The sequence below is a fragment of the Chelon labrosus genome (assembly GCF_963514085.1).
Source record: "Chelon labrosus genome assembly, chromosome: 6".
Taxonomy (NCBI): domain Eukaryota; kingdom Metazoa; phylum Chordata; class Actinopteri; order Mugiliformes; family Mugilidae; genus Chelon; species Chelon labrosus.
Genome location: NC_140342.1, coordinates 16,569,783 through 16,587,975, shown reverse-complemented (window position 1 = coordinate 16,587,975; position 18,193 = coordinate 16,569,783). Strand labels below are relative to the sequence as shown.

The window sequence follows — 18,193 nt, the reverse complement described above, 5'->3', positions numbered from 1 at the left end:
GCTGGTGACACGTCTGCTGTAACTGCTGTCATTTATAGACAAGTGAAGGCTTTAATTCACCTCACGTGACCAACAGACTGAACAATGCAACAAATTAAAAGCAACATGCTACACCTTCTAAAGCCCCAATATCCAAGACAACACAGTACCATCTACACTTGTAAAAGTCTGTGGAAATGCATGCAATGAGTGGGACAAGCGGTATCTTGTACAGGTAGTGCCATGACCAAGAGCTTCTTCCTCAAGAAAGACAAACAGCAGCACAGTGGCCAACACCGACCAACATCACCACATGGAAACATCCAACAGCCACAAACGTAAGTTTATAGTGTAACACACTGATCCAAGGATGACTTGCTTCGTACATACAGTAGGATATATTTCAGATCATTACATATGTAATTTCAGTTGCTTTACTATGCATGTTGAGCTGCACTGGACAATATACAGACTTGAGCTCACTCACAGGGTCACAAGGTACAATATGCACAGTATGCTCATTACTACTGGTTACAGGTGCTGTGTCCGTACAGCCAAAGGTTTTGAGAATGACAGAAGTATTGTTTATTGCTTCAGTGTTTTTTTTAGATCTTTTTTTCAGATGTTACTATGGTATACTGAAGTACAATTACAAACATTTCATAAGTGTCAAACACGTTTATTGAAAATTATGCAAACAGTTAAAAGGGTTAAAAAAAAAAATTAATAGAAAAATCAGTCAGTATGTCAAATCTACACCTATGATCATACTATGACAAAATTCCAGAGGTGGAAGAGTTTCCAAAAACTGTAACCCAGTAAAAACAGTGCTACTTTGTAAAAAAGTACTCTAGTAGAAAAAATAGACATCACAATAAGTAGTTGAGTACATGAATGTAAAGAGAACGTTTAGGGAGTAACTTAACTAAGGACTTGGTCTGAGATCAGTCTTCCCAATTAGAGCTGGTTGTACTCTGTACTGTGGTCTATTAGTTAAACTCTGTGATTAAACTCTTCATGAAGCGTACATGAATGCAAGACAATGAAACCGGTTCAACCTTACAACAGACAAGCTACAGCCAAACATGAAACACATATCCATATGCATCATGAAAAGCAAGGAACTACAGTAGATTAGAGCAAGAACACAACACTGAGAAAAAGTGAGACAGTACTGTACAATAAGAAAACCGGCTAAAATCCTTGACTACCTTCAACTGTTTCTTTGGTCCCCTGCCTTTGGTTATCTTGTTTTCCAGCTGCTCCAGCAACTGTCTTCTCAGCTGGGATAAAACACAACATCAACCTTGTATTTTTAAAGTTTGATGACTTGTAGACGACAGCCAGCCACAGCCAGTAAAGCACACATGATCACAGATGACACACGCTGTGGTGTTACCCGCTTACAAATGCCCTTGCATTAAATACATGTATGAATGTCAATACAAAGATGGAAAATGACAGAACCAGGATAAGTGACAACTGCGAGAATGGCATGAAAAAATGACTAAAATCTTTCAAAATCAAAGCCAAAACGATTAAAGCCTCTGCCTCCTATCAGAGATCCTCATATCACCGATACATAGCAACAATCCAGCCTTAAAACAAATAGACAAAAGTCTTTGTGACAAAATGCAACTGACAAAGAGACACCAAGAAAGCTCACAATAAAACAAACACCACGTTGATCAATTTTTTTTTAGCCATTCACTTTGCAACAACTAAAACTAAAGCCAAACTCCAGACATGTTTTTAAGATCTGATCTCATCTTTTCCCACAAGCCTCAAATTACACAGTACAGCATTTACAGATGTTACAGTAGCCAACAAAAGTCATGCAAGTGTGTGTTGCATTACCTTCACCTCCCACTTTAATTGCACCTTTCTGAATCTCCTCTTTGAGTAGATGCTGTTCGGGAGTTTGTCCAGTAGTGGGCAGAGTCACAGCTATAATAATTGCACACAACATTGGGCCCACAGTTTGATTTTTTTTTTCCGACATAGCGTAGCACCAGCTTTATACAATAATAATCAAGTCCCATCCACAGAAAAGCACAGCTGATGGGGACAAATATGTCTTCACATCAACAGCCAGCCTCCATGCAACAGAACAAGCCAGAGACCACAAAAAACCATAAGTGCGGATATTGAAATTCATAGATTTTCTTTTACAATAGCCGAATGAGTAGCAAAACTGTAACACAGACCATGGCATTATTGCGTGAACATAATCACCACATTTACCAACAAAGACATGAAACAGAGCAGATCAAGCCAAAAATTTAAATCTAGTACAAATACAATGACACAATGTAAGCCAATTCATGACCTGACAAGTCTCAATAACAGCAGTCAGCAGACAGACCCGGAGTGACAATGTTTCAAGCTCTGTATTTTTCTTTTAACAAAGCGCTGTAGATTAGAAATGGGCCGAATAAACAAGGTGAGAATCTACAGAAAATTACCTTCTACTGTCTCATTTATCTCTTGCCTCTTTTGCTTGTCTTGAGAAGCTATGGACGGAGTGGCAGTCATCTTGGCTGAAATATATGAAGTGGATGAAGATAAATATTGTATAAACTACACAGGCAGCGAACAGATAAATTGCCAGCCAATCAAAGTGGACAATCAGACTTTCCAGACCACACATGTCACAAAAGGGATAGTGTATCATACTATGCACAATGGTCATTTAAACTTCAATGAAATATAGGTCTTATTCTTAAACCATTAGCACGATAGCAGCAGAACTGGCACAGATACCAATGATTTTATTGCGCTACATATTCTGCAATGTAATGCAGAGGAAACAGAATTGTGAAAATCCTGTTGTGACACAGAAGGAACATAAGACAACAAGCAGAGAGAAAGATATAATAAATTGTATAAACATCAGTCACAAATTGCATGGACTACAAGGCACATGACCAATTTAAAGGAAGACTGCACATGACAACATTATTAAGATGCACGGACGAAGCACATAAAGCCAAAGCCACAGTAGAACAACATCTTCCCTTCATATATTCTATATTTCTTTGGTCTTCTGCCTCTTAGATCCAAGTTAAAGGAAGAGCTGACAGCTTCACAGCTGAGGGGAAATATTTTTCATTTTGGCCTAACTTATTTGATCACTGACCTTACCCTGTCGACTGAAATTTGCACTATAATAATCTAATACAACACCAATGAGAATCAGTTGGCTTGTCAGATTAAATACCGTTGACAAAAAAGGTTTATGGACCGGCACATACACAGAATACAGTATAGCGTATTGTCCAACACAAAAACACACAATATAAGACAAACACAGCCACAGGAGATATCTGTGTAAAAGGAGAAGAAGTAACACAAATCTTTTCAAGAAAATATCAAAATTCTAACTGTGCCAGCACAGAGCATAAAAAGCACGCTGCACAAAAGCAATCCAAGACTTCCAGCCAGATGATGCACTACAATGTGATGTTAGAATCCCCCATAAATGTAATTTCATGATCCAACAAATGGCCAACATAAGTATAATACAGTGTATAAGTACGTTTAATACAATTAGTCTTGAAAAGTATTCTGTATATTTGAAGATAACAAATAAAAAACAACAAGACAAAATGTGAGACAATACTGTATTACAAAGAAAATCTCCATATGCTGTAAGGGTTTAAATCCCAAATCCTCCTACCCTTAATGTTGATGCTGGCTGTAGTCTTCTGATCTCCACACACACAGCTGTAGTCTCCACTGTCTTCTGGCACCACCTTGTTAATCAGGAGCTCACTCACAGAGGCCTTCTGTATCATCTGGTACTTCTCTCCAGACTTCAGGACCTGTGTTCCCTTCTTCCACTCAACTGTGACTCCAGCTTTAGAGAGCTCACAGCGCAAAGTAACACTGTTTCCCTCCTCAGTCTCCTGGCTCTCCAACTTCTGTTTGAAGGTCACTGGTTGGGCTGAGCATTTATTAGCTGGTTAGTAACCAATGGCACACCGTGACATTAAACATTAAGATCCATATAACACAACAACAACAAATACAAAATCCCAAACACTGAGCAATAGCAATCCACAATCACATCCAGACTATGGACTAGTAAACAACAGACTATGGAGTGACTATTTGAAAAATCCTCTTCATACCCTTGACGTTGATGCTGGCTGTAGTCTTCTGGTCTCCACACACACAGCTGTAGTCTCCACTGTCTTCTGGCACCACCTTGTTGATCAGGAGCTCATTCACAGAGGCCTTCTGTATCATCTGATACTTCTCCCCAGACTTCAGGGCCTGTGTTCCCTTCTTCCACTCCACTGGGACTCCAGGTTTAGAGAGCTCACAGCGCAGAACAATGTCAGCTCCCTCCTCAGTCTCCTGGTTCTCCAACTTCTGTTTGAAGGTCACTGGTTGGGCTGAGCATTTATTAGTTGGTTAGCAGTCAGTTAAACAGTAAGAAGCGCCAGGCAACTACCTACTCTACTGTTGTAGAGCAGTAGTGCCAGCAACTTCAGACACATATATGGTTTTTATTGTAGAATAAATAGCACTTAACAAGTAATTTTAATTTGATGAATAAACACTAAGGTCAATTGTCTGATTGTCAGCAGCATTAAGATTTCTTTCTTTGCCTTTATGTGCTGATGCATTTTGTGTCTGCTAAACGGTTGCTAATACTTTCCTTTCAAAGACAGAGCACAGGTTGGCATGTGTAGAACTGGTCTGACATTTACTGAGCACTCCCCCTGTGTCCATAATATATTATAGTTTGCAAAGTTTAAATGTTTTAGTGTCTGAGTTTGATCGAGTTAGTGAGCAAGTATTACAATGTGCTTTTCATCAAGAAAAATTAAAGGACGCATGCAGTTTAGCTCCACTAACATAATTTGGAATAAAAGCTAGTTAAAAACAGAATGTCATGAAAACACAAGCACCCGTGATGACACCCTGCCTCAAACATAAGTTCTGAAGACATGGGTCAAAACCTGTTGCAGTTTTAACAAATGCTCCTTTGACCAAATCTTCCAAAATCCTCTTCCTACCCTTAACGTTGATGCTGGCTGTAGTCTTCTGATCTCCACACACACAGCTGTAGTCTCCACTGTCTTCTGGCACCACCTTGTTAATCAGGAGCTCATTCACAGAGGCCTTCTGTATCATCTGATACTTCTCTCCAGACTTCAGGACTTGTGTTCCCTTCTTCCACTCCACAGTGACTCCAGGTTTAGAGAGCTCACAGCGCAAAGTAATGCTTGCTCCCTCCTCAGCTTCCTGGCTCTTCAGCTTCTGTGTGAAGGTCACTGGTTGGGCTGAGCATTTATTAGTCGGTTAGTAATGAGTGGCAAGCCATATTATATAACATATACAGAAAAATTACCACTCATAACAACATGCAGACTTTAAAGGATAACATTTGCTTCTGAAAAGTAGCTCTAAACTATTTTTTTAAAAAACTGTTATATAGACTGACTCTGAAAATCCTCTTCATACCCTTTATATTGATGCTGGCTGTAGTCTTCTGGTCTCCACACACACAGCTGTAGTCTCCACTGTCTTCTGGCACCACCTTGTTGATCAGAAGCTCACTCACAGAGGCCTTCTGTATCATCTGGTACTTCTCCCCAGACTTCAGGACCTGTGTTCCCTTCTTCCACTCAACTGTGACTCCAGCTTTAGAGAGCTCACAGCGCAAAGTAACACTGTTTCCCTCCTCAGTCTCCTGGCTCTCCAACTTCTGTTTGAAGGTCACTGGTTGGGCTGAGCATTTATTAGCTGGTTAGTAACCAATGGCACACCGTGACATTAAACATTAAGATCCATATAACACAACAACAACAAATAAAAAATCCCAAACACTGAGCAATAGCAATCCACAATCACATCCAGACTATGGACTAGTAAACAACAGACTATGGAGTGACTATTCGAAAATCCTCTTCATACCCTTAACGTTGATGCTGGCTGTCGTCTTCTGGTCTCCACACACACAGCTGTAGTCTCCACTGTCTTCTGGCACCACCTTGTTAATCAGGAGCTCATTCACAGAGGCCTTCTGTATCATCTGGTACTTCTCTCCAGACTTCAGGACCTGTGTTCCCTTCTTCCACTCCACTGTGACTCCAGGTTTAGAGAGCTCACAGCGCAAAGTAACACTTGCTCCCTCCTCAGTCTCCTGGCTCTGCAACTTCTGCGTGAAGGTCACTGGTTGGGCTGAGCATTTATTAGTCGGTTAGTAACCAATGGCACACCATGACATAAAGTACAGAAATGCATATAATACAATAACAACAAACACACATTTGCAAACACTGAGGAATTACAAGCCACAATGACATACAAATTCTACAACAAATATGTCTAAACAGCAGACTACCGATGGACTCTTTGAAAATCCTCTCCCTACCCTTGACGTTGATGCTGGCTGTAGTCTTCTGGTCTCCACACACACAGCTGTAGTCTCCACTGTCTTCTGGCACCACCTTGTTAATCAGGAGCTCATTCACAGAGGCCTTTTGCTTCATTTGATACTTCTCTCCAGACTTCAGGACCTGTGTTCCCTTCTTCCACTCCACAGTGACTCCAGGTTTAGAGAGCTCACAGCGCAAAGTAATGCTTGCTCCCTCCTCAGCCTCCTGGTTCTTCAGCTTCTGTGTGAAGGTCACTGGTTGGGCTGAGCGTTTATTAGTCGGTTAGTAATGAGTGGCAAGCCATATTATATAACATATACAGAAAAATTACCACTCATAACAACATGCAGACTTTAAAGGATGACATTTGCTTTTGAAAAGTAGCTCTAAACTATTTTTAAATTATTTTTTTTTTTAAATTGTTATATAGACTGCTCTGAAAATCCTCTTCCTACCCTTAACGTTGATGCTGGCTGTAGTCTTCTGATCTCCACACACACAGCTGTAGTCTCCACTGTCTTCTGGCACCACCTTGTTGATCAGGAGCTCACTCACAGAGGCCTTCTGTACCATCTGATACTTCTCCCCAGACTTCAGGACCTGTGTTCCCTTCTTCCACTCAACTGTGACTCCAGGTTTAGAGAGCTCACAGCGCAAAGTAACACTGTTTCCCTCCTCAGTCTCCTGGCTCTCCAACTTCTGTTTGAAGGTCACTGGTTGGGCTGAGCATTTATTAGCTGGTTAGTAACCAATGGCACACCGTGACATTAAACATTAAGATCCATATAACACAACAACAACAAATAAAAAATCCCAAACACTGAGCAACAGCAATCCACAATCACATCCAGACTATGGACTAGTAAACAACAGACTATGGAGTGACTATTTGAAAAATCCTCTTCATACCCTTAACGTTGATGCTGGCTGTAGTCTTCTGGTCTCCACACACACAGCTGTAGTCTCCACTGTCTTCTGGCACCACCTTGTTAATCAGGAGCTCACTCACAGAGGCCTTCTGTATCATCTGATACTTCTCTCCAGACTTCAGGACCTGTGTTCCCTTCTTCCACTCCACTGTGACTCCAGGTTTAGAGAGCTCACAGCGCAAAGTAACACTTGCTCCCTCCTCAGCCTCCTGGCTGTTCAACTTCTGCGTGAAGGTCACTGGTTGGGCTGAGCATTTATTAGTCGGTTAGTAACCAATGGCACACCATGACATAAAGTACAGAAATGCATATAATACAATAACAACAAACACGCATTTACAAACACTGAGGAATTACAAGCCACAATGACATACAAATTCTACAACAAATATGTCTAAACAGCAGACTACCGATGGACTCTTTGAAAATCCTCTCCCTACCCTTGACGTTGATGCTGGCTGTAGTCTTCTGGTCTCCACACACACAGCTGTAGTCTCCACTGTCTTCTGGCACCACCTTGTTAATCAGGAGCTCATTCACAGAGGCCTTCTGCTTCATTTGGTACTTCTCTCCAGACTTCAGGACCTGTGTTCCCTTCTTCCACTCCACAGTGACTCCAGGTTTAGAGAGCTCACAGCGCAAAGTAATGCTTGCTCCCTCCTCAGCTTCCTGGTTCTTCAGCTTCTGTGTGAAGGTCACTGGTTGGGCTGAGCATTTATTAGTCGGTTAGTAATGAGTGGCAAGCCATATTATATAACATATACAGAAAAATTACCACTCATAACAACATGCAGACTTTAAAGGATGACATTTGCTTTTGAAAAGTAGCTCTAAACTATTTTTAAATTATTTTTTTTTTAAATTGTTATATAGACTGACTCTGAAAATCCTCTTCCTACCCTTAACGTTGATGCTGGCTGTAGTCTTCTGATCTCCACACACACAGCTGTAGTCTCCACTGTCTTCTGGCACCACCTTGTTGATCAGGAGCTCACTCACAGAGGCCTTCTGTATCATCTGGTACTTCTCCCCAGACTTCAGGACCTGTGTTCCCTTCTTCCACTCAACTGTGACTCCAGCTTTAGAGAGCTCACAGCGCAAAGTAACACTGTTTCCCTCCTCAGTCTCCTGGCTCTCCAACTTCTGTTTGAAGGTCACTGGTTGGGCTGAGCATTTATTAGCTGGTTAGTAACCAATGGCACACCGTGACATTAAACATTAAGATCCATATAACACAACAACAACAAATAAAAAATCCCAAACACTGAGCAACAGCAATCCACAATCACATCCAGACTATGGACTAGTAAACAACAGACTATGGAGTGACTATTTGAAAAATCCTCTTCATACCCTTAACGTTGATGCTGGCTGTAGTCTTCTGGTCTCCACACACACAGCTGTAGTCTCCACTGTCTTCTGGCACCACCTTGTTAATCAGGAGCTCACTCACAGAGGCCTTCTGTATCATCTGATACTTCTCTCCAGACTTCAGGACCTGTGTTCCCTTCTTCCACTCCACTGTGACTCCAGGTTTAGAGAGCTCACAGCGCAAAGTAACACTTGCTCCCTCCTCAGCCTCCTGGCTGTTCAACTTCTGCGTGAAGGTCACTGGTTGGGCTGAGCATTTATTAGTCGGTTAGTAACCAATGGCACACCATGACATAAAGTACAGAAATGCATATAATACAATAACAACAAACACACATTTACAAACACTGAGGAATTACAAGCCACAATGACATACAAATTCTACAACAAATATGTCTAAACAGCAGACTGCCGATGGACTCTTTGAAAATCCTCTCCCTACCCTTGACGTTGATGCTGGCTGTAGTCTTCTGATCTCCAAACACACAGCTGTAGTCTCCACTGTCTTCTGGCACCACCTTGTTAATCAGTAGCTCATTCACAGAGGCCTTCTGCTTGATCTGATACTTCTCCCCAGACTTCAGGACCTGTGTTCCCTTCTTCCACTCAACTGGGACTCCAGGTTTAGAGAGCTCACAGCGCAAAGTAACACTTGCTCCTTCCTTTGCTTCCTGGTTCTCCAAATTTTGTTTGAAGGTCACTGGTTGGGCTGAACATACAAAAAGTTGTTCTATACAAAACCATTCAAAAACAGTTTCTCAAACCTACTCTAGAAAAATCTCTCCCTACCCTTAACGTTGATGCTGGCTGTAGTCTTCTGGTCTCCACACACACAGCTGTAGTCTCCACTGTCTTCTGGCACCACCTTGTTAATCAGGAGCTCATTCACAGAGGCCTTCTGCTTTGTCTGATACTTCTCTCCAGTCTTCAGAACTTGTGTTCCCTTCTTCCACTCCACGGTGACTCCAGCTTTAGAGAGCTCACAGCGCAAAGTAACACAGTTTCCCTCTTCAGCCTCCTGGCTCTCCAACTTCTGTGTGAAGGTTGGCGGCAATGCTGCACAAGCAAGTTTTCATTACTCTTCATAATAAGGCAAAATAAACTGTTTGACGGTGGTTTTGGCATAAAATGACTAAAGCAACACAAGCGAAAACCCCTTTGAAAATACAATCTTTTCTGAGAGACATCATGACTCCATACCAATGACTTTCACTGTTGCTGATGTCTCCTGTTCCCCACACACACAACAATACTCTCCGCTATCTTCAACCTTCAAATTCATAATGTTAAGTATACAGGAGGTCTGCTTCTGCTTCATGTCATACTTCTCTCCAGGTGTGAGAACTTCAGAGCCTTTCTTCCACATGATGCCGGCTCCAGGTTTTGATAATTTACAGCAAAGTGTCACAGACTCCCATTCCATTTTGTCATGGTTTTTGAGCTTCTCATTAAAACTGGCAGGCAGGGCTAAAATTAAATGAACAGTGACTTGATTATATAAAACAGGTTGCTGGACTCTGTTTGGTTGTGAAGAACGGTGAAAAATTATTAGAGGTGAGGATGAGTGATGAGGAATGATGCGCCAACATAAACCTTTGGAACTCAAGTATGGCTCCACAGTTGGGCTGATGATGGTTTACCTACAACCATGTGCTTGAGCAAAATCTGCCATTACTGTACAATAGAATGAAATTCTTTCTTATGGCAAGACAATGAAGTTGAAATTGCGTATAGGTCACTTACAAACGACAGTGCATGCTAATTGTCACTCACATTTTGTGGATGTGCAAACAATCTCTCAACCACACATTTCCCACAGAAAAAGCACTGAACAGAAAGGCAAAGCATATTCTTCATTAACACACATAATGCAAATGTCGAAGATGAACATTTCTATTAAAAGTAAACGCATTTAGTAACAACTGTTGTAATCTATAGTCTTTTCAACAAATTGTACTGTAATTAGATTTGTAAGCACCTAGCAAGGTATGTATACTACAACAGAGACGGTGCCTGCATCTTGGGGAGCCAGCTCCTTAAGGACCGGAGGGTGCACACCCTGTTCTAGAGCATCAGTGTAATTTAAGGGGGCTTGACTGCAAATGGATAAGGAACACTAAACATTAACATTAGGCCAGTTTAACTGACACAGCAAACAAACAAATGAAGCTCGTACCCCTTCAGAACAATGAACATCCAACCTTTTTTTCACTATAGCCAAAGATTGTCTTTTATACCAAAACCAAACCATGGCATCCTCAACGTGTGGGAAGAACAAACACATACAAACACAAAAAATGTGAGGAGCTCAAAACATTTAACATCGTCCAATACTGGTTTCAAGGAGAATGAAAAATGTATGGAGAGTAGAATGATAACATTAATTGTTATTAAATATTTAAATTCAGATGTCTGACATATGAACTTTCTTCCAATAAACTGACTGAAAAGTCAATTACATATCATTCCACACAATAGCCAAGTCATATTATAGAATTCTTATTAGAATATGAATTGAACATTAAGCTATATTTTTAAACATAATTCAAAAATATAATTAGCTGTGCAAGACAAAAACTTACCCCGAACATATATGTAATGCAGTAAGATTTAATTGCAATCTTGCAGTTATACATACTTAAGTACTCACCTTTAACAGTCACCTTAGCCATGCTCTTGGCAGTCCCCACGTCACAAGTGTAGATATCGGTATCTTTCTCTTCGAGGTGTTTGATGGTGAGAGTTAAGACACACTCCTTCTGGGACATCTCATATTGACCTCCAGCTCTGAGCTCTGTGTGGCCTTTAAGCCATACCACCGAGGATGGGGTCTGTGCCGTCTCACATTGTAAGGTCACAGAGCCGTTCTCATCTGCTTGGCTGTCCTTTAGTGCTTTGGTGAATTTATGGATAGGCTCTGTAAAAAGCAGACAACATTGTTTCAAATTTAGATACAGTAGAAAATGTTGGCACTAAAATAAGATTATATCATTCAGCTTTTTAAGACAATAAACCCTTACCCTTGATTTCAAGGCTAGCTTTAGTGGTTGCACCTCCGACAACTTCACAACTGTACTCTCCGGAGTCTTGAGCAGACACATTATGGATGGTCAGCTTCATAATCTTATCCTGTTGGATGATCTCATACTTCTGGCTCTTTTTGATGGCTTTGCCATCCTTGGTCCACTTTACAGTGGAACTAGCCTGCGTCACCTCACAGGTAAACACAGCATCTTCCCCTCGAACAGCACAAATATTCTGTAGTTCTTTTGATAGAGATGAAGCCTTGCCTGTGACAAGGGACAATAAATTGTTTTAAGACCTTACTGTTTGTGAGGACCTCTTGAAAACTGATGTGCAGCTTACCTTCTACTGTTAAAGTAGTTTTAGAGCTCAGGTCCTTAATATTGAAGACTACTTCACCAGCATCAGCAGGAGTGACACCGTTAATAGTCAGCATGTACTTCCGGCCTTTACTAGAGATCTTGAAGCGACCTCCGTTTGTAATAGATTGGCCATTAATCACCCAGGAGGACTCATCTGTGCTCTCGCGAGACAGGATGCACTCAAAGCTGCATGTCTCTCCCTCGTTCACCTCAGCTGATTTCAGCCATTTAGTGATTCCAATACCAATTTCTAGTGCAGAAAGCATAAGGTGTGTTACTTAACTGTATCTAAACAGCAGTGTGTAACAACACCGCATATAAATATTTTGGAAATACCCACCTCTAACAGTGACCTTTGCCTTAGAAATCTCTGTGCCAAGATCACAACTGTACTCTCCGGCATCTTCTTTGGTAGCATCCTTGATGATAAGTCCCAAAGACTTGCCTGTGTGAAGGAGCTCATATTTTGGTCCTGCTTTTAAGACTTTACCTTCTTTTCTCCATGTGGGGGAAACCCTTGGCTTGGATGCCTCACAAGCCAGAGTTATCATGCCTTTCTCTTCTCCAATGACATCATCAAGAGACTTCAAGAACACAGCAAGCTTCTCTGCAGAAGAATGACAAAGAATGACAGGGTTATATATTATATTCTTATCTTTCAGGACAACTGGAGCCTCTCCCATTGATAACGTTCATATTCACTTTATGAAATCTTTTAGCGAGCAGCAGTTACTTCTCACCTTTCACCTTAAGTATGACAGACTCCTTAACCTTGCGGACTTGAAAGGTGATGGTGCCCCCATCCTGAGGTGCCAAGTTCTTCAGTGTGAGCTTGTGAACTTTCCCCTCATGAGTGATGGTGTTGACTTCGTTAGTGAACAGCACCTTGTCATTCAAGCGCCACTGCACCTCTTCATCTGGATAGTTAATCTCACAAACAAGCACTGCATCACTGTCCTCATCGACCTCTGTGTCAGCCAAGTGTTTGGTGATCTTAATTTCACGAACTAGGCAGATGAAACAAGAAAGAAAATAGTTCATTTATGTGATGGTTTAGACACACATAATTGTTGTGGTGTTTGTGGTATTCAATCCATATATGTACAGTACCTTCAACAGTAAGTGTGCCTTTGGTCTCAGCAGGTCCAGACTGACAGCGATACTCTCCACTGTCCTCCTCAGTCAACTTTTGAATGGTAATTTGGGCCCTTGTTGCATCTTGCTTCATGTTGTACTTGTCTGATGCTGCCAGAGATACCTGACCTTTGAACCATTTGACGTCTTTGGGTGGGGCAGAGAATTTGCAGCTGAGTATGGCTGAGCTTTTCTCCTTCGCCTTTACATCTTTGATGGGCTCTGCAACCTCAAGTGGTCGCTCTGAATGTGAGGAACAATATGTGGTTAGACCAAAGAATGCTATAAATATTCATCTACAAATGCAGTGATGAAACATTTACCTTTGACTGTGAGCTGAGCTAAAGATTTGCTCTTTCCAGCCGTAAACTGCACAGGGCCCGTCATCGATGCTTTGGTCTTCTTGAAAGTAAGACGGTGCATAGTGCCTTCTTTCTCCATCTCAACATCAGCGCCCTCCTGAACAGCGACTCCATTCAAAGTCCATACAGGAGGTTTCACCAGCTCCATACTGATTTCAACTTCAAAAACAGCTGCAAAGGGTTCTGTCACTTCTACTGAACTAAGTTCCCGCACAATGCTGATGGACTGTTCTGGAGGGATCATGAAAAGAGAGTAGGTTAGTTGGAAGTCAACAACCAGGTTTTGTAAGAACATAAGTAATATTGGTTTCATAGTAAAAGATCTTTTCATTTTCAACTGTAAATTTCATACTTCACATTCCTACCAGAAATCAAGAAATGGCAATATTTTGTCTGTTATAAAAGTTAGCTTGAAAAAATGAAATCATTGTTTACATCAACAATGATTCTGTTACTATACATCCAGATCAACCCAAAGCACAACTTCTCTTCTGCTTTTCGAAGTCTACAAACTTGCTACACATACATAAGTGTCTTCAGTAAAGACCACACACAATTCTTAGGTTACTGCACCTGCAGTGCAGGAGTAATACAGTTTTTGTTAATTACTTTTTTGCACAAATACGTTTAAATGCCAAGTTATGTGTTAATTGATTTAGTAAGTCAGGTTTGTTACAAAACGGCTAAAAAATAAATCAACACAATGTTCACATATTTAGTAAATTTTTCAGATAGATAAACATAAAGACAGATACCTCATTGATTACGATTCTGATGGCTTGAATTGTGTGAGCATGTATTTATACGGACACTAAGTTTCCAATTAACCTCTGTCATCATCCACTGTGTTACCTTCCACAAGCAGTTTACAGGATGTCTTGTCATCAGTGGCATCACAGGTATACGTGTCTTCATCCCCGGCGTCCACGTCGTTGATGGTGAGCTTCCGGTACACGTCTTCACTTCTGATCTCATACTTCTCGCTGGGTTTGATCTCCGTCTTGTTTTTGTACCACTTCACCTTTGCACTGGCGCGTGATACTTGGCATTCAAGATGACCACGATGCTTATACATCGCTATCTTATCCCTGAGTTTCTTCACAAACTTGACAGGCAGCTCTAAAGCAACAATAGCACTTAATGAAGACTTTCATTTGGGCCACAAAGAAACATTTAAGGCTATTAATGCCAAGGCCTTGCCAAAGTGCACTATAATACAAGGAATATCCGTAACTGAATTTTGTAAAAGCCAGCACAAAAGGAGCCAAAATGCTTTTGATGCATCTTGAATTCGAACATTTTTTTTACAAAAGCTTTGGCAAACAGTTTCAGTTTGATTGCATCCAGCAAGACTCTAGCACAGAAACTAGCCAGCATATGCCTATTGATGCATGTTGATATAACTTCTAGATCCAATGTCACTAATCTGTGAATTATCGTCTCATACTTCTAGGGATTGTAAAATAAAATAAACCTTAATCTCAGCTGGTAAAATGCCAAGCTGTGCTGTTGAGGTGTGTTCATTTTGCCATCAGGTCTCAATGAGGAATAACAATGTAAATGCAAGTTGCAGCTGGATTTTCTATCTCACGAGGCCACGTATTCTTAGATAGATGCACTGTTAACTCTTTTAGTAAGAAAACATTTCATCTGATTTAAAACAGTGTCTAGTGTCTACCAGGAATGCACAGGTTCAAATATAATCTGACGATCAAATTAGCCTTATTTTGGATTGTAATTTGGGTTTAATTATTTGCATCTTTCTAAAAACAAAGATTAGATATAATCCATTGGCAACCACATTAAACATTGTAACGTAATGGTTAACTTATTTCATGCACAACCGCATATGGTATATAGTGTTATATGATTTTTCAGCACACAGCACAAAGATTTGTTTACCTTTCACTTTCAGCTTTGCAGTTGAGGATGCCTTCTCAGCTGTAAATTTAATCTCACCTATATCTTCTGGGGTAACAGACTTAAACAGCAGCACATACGTTCTGCCTGGAATAAGACATAGACAGCTAACCAAGTTAGTTCTAGTCGTCATTTAGAAAACTTCTATAACATGGCAAGTTAAAATATAATAGCCTCACCCTCTTGTCTCATCTTGATGTTATCACTGACTTTGAGTTTGGTACTTCCTTTGTACCACTGGCACTCCACATCATCATGTGAGATTTCACAAACAAATGCAGCACTTTCCTTCTCCATCACCTCCACATCCTCAAGCTTCTTCACAATCTTGATATCTCTGGCTGCATGAAAAATGCTTTTTAAACCCCACTGTGAAATACTAAAATTGAAAACCACCATTCATTTTTTATTTTTACATTTGTGACATGATTAATAATTACCATGAACAGTGAGTTTGGCAGAGGTGTTGTCATCAGTGGTGCGACAGATATAGGTGCCTCCATTGTCAGGTGAGCATTTGTTGATGACTAAAGTCCGCTTTCGGCCCAAGGAATGAATTCCAATGTTCTTTCCCGGTTTCAGCTCAACATCACCCTGCAGGGTCGTTGTTTCCCCAACCATTACAAATGTATTTCATATTTTTAAACCACCTAATTTTTCTCTGCAGACTCTACTTCAAACAATAATATCTCACCTTGAACCATTTAGCGTCGGCATTTGTTCTGGACACTTCGCATTCAAAGGTAACTTTCTCCTTTTCGGGAACAGTGACATCCACAATGGGTTTGGAGATCATGGCAGGAGGTTCTGTAGAACGAGCACGTTAGTCAAATAGTGAGCAGAGTATGAATGTTTAGTCAGTCAGTACCATAACAACATGACCAATCCTTACCTGTGACAATCAGCTTGCAAGAAGTATGGACTCCCTCCGCCTGGAAGGCAATAGTTCCAGCATCCTCCTTCTTGAGACTGGACAAAGTCAGGGCATGCTTCTTTCCTAGAGCTGTGATGCGGCAGTTCGGTCCTGACTTTAACTTGGCCCCATCTCTAGTCCAGGAGCCTTCAACATCAGCCTGACTGAGCTCTACCTCAAGCGTTACGGTCTCTGTTTCATGAGCCTTGGTTTCTGCAAGGCCCTTTGTTACCTGAATCTTCTTCACTGAAAGGAGAAAGAAAAGGTTTGAGTTTTGACAATCCTGACAAGAGATTACATACTCTTCCTATCTGTACACATACACACTGTGTTTAAGTTATCCTTCGAATGTGCACACCATATCCTTAAAAATGTGAATTGTGACTAGTCTTACTCTCCACACTGAGCTTGGCCTGGGTCTTGTCATCCAGAGTTTCACAAGAGTAGATGCCACGGTCAGCAGAAGTCACACTCTTGAAGACCAGAACCTGCGTAGCTCCATCTACACGAATCTCCATGTTTCCTGCTGGCTGCAGCACTACGCTGTTCTTCATCCACCTGACTTCCCCTGATGCCTTACTGAGCACCACTTCCAGTTTCACTTCACTTTGCTCCTCCACTGTCAGGTTTTCTAGCTTCTTCTTAAACATCACAGGTTCGTCTAATAGGGACACAACGAATATTAAAGAGAATGAATAATGACCGTATTTGTTCATAAATATTGATATTTTAACAATATATTCACACACTTACGTTGCACTTGTAGGGTAGCTTTGCAGCTTTTGCCTTCTGCATCAACGCTAATCTCTCCTGTGTCTTTTTGAGTGACTGCAGAGATGGTAAGTGAGTGGCTGCTGCCTCCACGTTCAATCTTGTACTTGGGCCCAGCAGTGACGGGTATGTTGTTGTGGAACCATTTAACGTTGACGTCCGCTGGGGTGACAGCACATTTGAAAATGGCATCTTTTCCCTCCATTGCAGCCACATTGTTCAGTTTAGTAGTCAGCCTCACTTGTCTCGGTGCTGAAAGGAAGAAGCAGACTTATGGGAAACACATGGCGTCTACCCCGACACAGTGAATTAATTAGTTAAATGGGTTAATCACCTTTAGAGGACACTTTAGCAGATGTCTTATCATTTCTACATTCACAGCTGTATTCTCCTTCATCTTCCTTAGTCATTCCAGTCACAGTGAGAACCCGCTTAGCACCATCTGTTCTGATGGTGAACCTGCCTCCAGGTTTAATCTCACGGCCATCACGGTGCCAGGAAACATCCCCCGAGGCTTGATTTAGTTCACAAATCAGACTAAGTGTACCTCCCAACTCTACTGTCGCTGGTTTCAAAGGGACAACAAACTTCAAGGCTGAATCTGAAATTAAATCAGAAGAGTTTAATGTCAAAACAAAATCTGGCATCTGCAGAGGTCTATTCAACAATATTGAGTTGTGTGACCTACCTTTTCCGTGACCTACCTTTAACCTGAACTTTGAACTCCAGTTTGTCATCAGCAGTTTGACAGGAGTATGTTCCACTGTCTTTGGTTTCTGTGGATTTTACTATCAGGGTACGAGAAAGGGCTTCTTTTTTCATTTCATACTTGCTGCTCTCCTTAAGCTCCACACCATCTCTAAACCACTTCACACTACCACTCTCTGAGGTCAGCTCAGTGGTCAAAACAATGCTTTCACTTGCTTGAACAACGCATGTGTCCTTGACTGATTTCTTTTGGAACTTGACGGCTACATCTACAAAGAAGAACATCCTTTTAGTGTTTTGTGCAGACAGTTGTAGTGGAAAAAAGTCA

At 41.2% G+C, this 18,193-nt stretch overlaps 1 protein-coding gene across 1 annotated transcript in view; it reads right to left on the bottom strand.

Annotated features, from left to right (window-relative positions):
• The window catches only part of obscnb (obscurin, cytoskeletal calmodulin and titin-interacting RhoGEF b), a gene marked incomplete at its 5' end in the record, with an annotated part of 50,390 nt that overhangs the window by 22,721 nt on the left and 9,476 nt on the right, over positions 1-18,193 (bottom strand). The window contains 25 exons of the mRNA XM_084546604.1: positions 3,659-3,925; positions 4,113-4,379; positions 5,007-5,273; positions 5,455-5,721; positions 5,908-6,174; positions 6,368-6,634; positions 6,827-7,034; positions 7,489-7,547; positions 11,322-11,588; positions 11,692-11,961; positions 12,038-12,307; positions 12,398-12,664; positions 12,798-13,064; positions 13,168-13,434; positions 13,515-13,784; positions 14,406-14,672; positions 15,456-15,560; positions 15,653-15,814; positions 15,914-16,067; positions 16,168-16,280; positions 16,366-16,632; positions 16,781-17,047; positions 17,140-17,409; positions 17,492-17,758; positions 17,862-18,134. Coding sequence (XP_084402730.1) covers positions 3,659-3,925; positions 4,113-4,379; positions 5,007-5,273; positions 5,455-5,721; positions 5,908-6,174; positions 6,368-6,634; positions 6,827-7,034; positions 7,489-7,547; positions 11,322-11,588; positions 11,692-11,961; positions 12,038-12,307; positions 12,398-12,664; positions 12,798-13,064; positions 13,168-13,434; positions 13,515-13,784; positions 14,406-14,672; positions 15,456-15,560; positions 15,653-15,814; positions 15,914-16,067; positions 16,168-16,280; positions 16,366-16,632; positions 16,781-17,047; positions 17,140-17,409; positions 17,492-17,758; positions 17,862-18,134 — 5,892 coding nt within the window. The remainder of the gene's footprint in view (positions 1-3,658; positions 3,926-4,112; positions 4,380-5,006; positions 5,274-5,454; positions 5,722-5,907; positions 6,175-6,367; positions 6,635-6,826; positions 7,035-7,488; positions 7,548-11,321; positions 11,589-11,691; positions 11,962-12,037; positions 12,308-12,397; positions 12,665-12,797; positions 13,065-13,167; positions 13,435-13,514; positions 13,785-14,405; positions 14,673-15,455; positions 15,561-15,652; positions 15,815-15,913; positions 16,068-16,167; positions 16,281-16,365; positions 16,633-16,780; positions 17,048-17,139; positions 17,410-17,491; positions 17,759-17,861; positions 18,135-18,193) is intronic.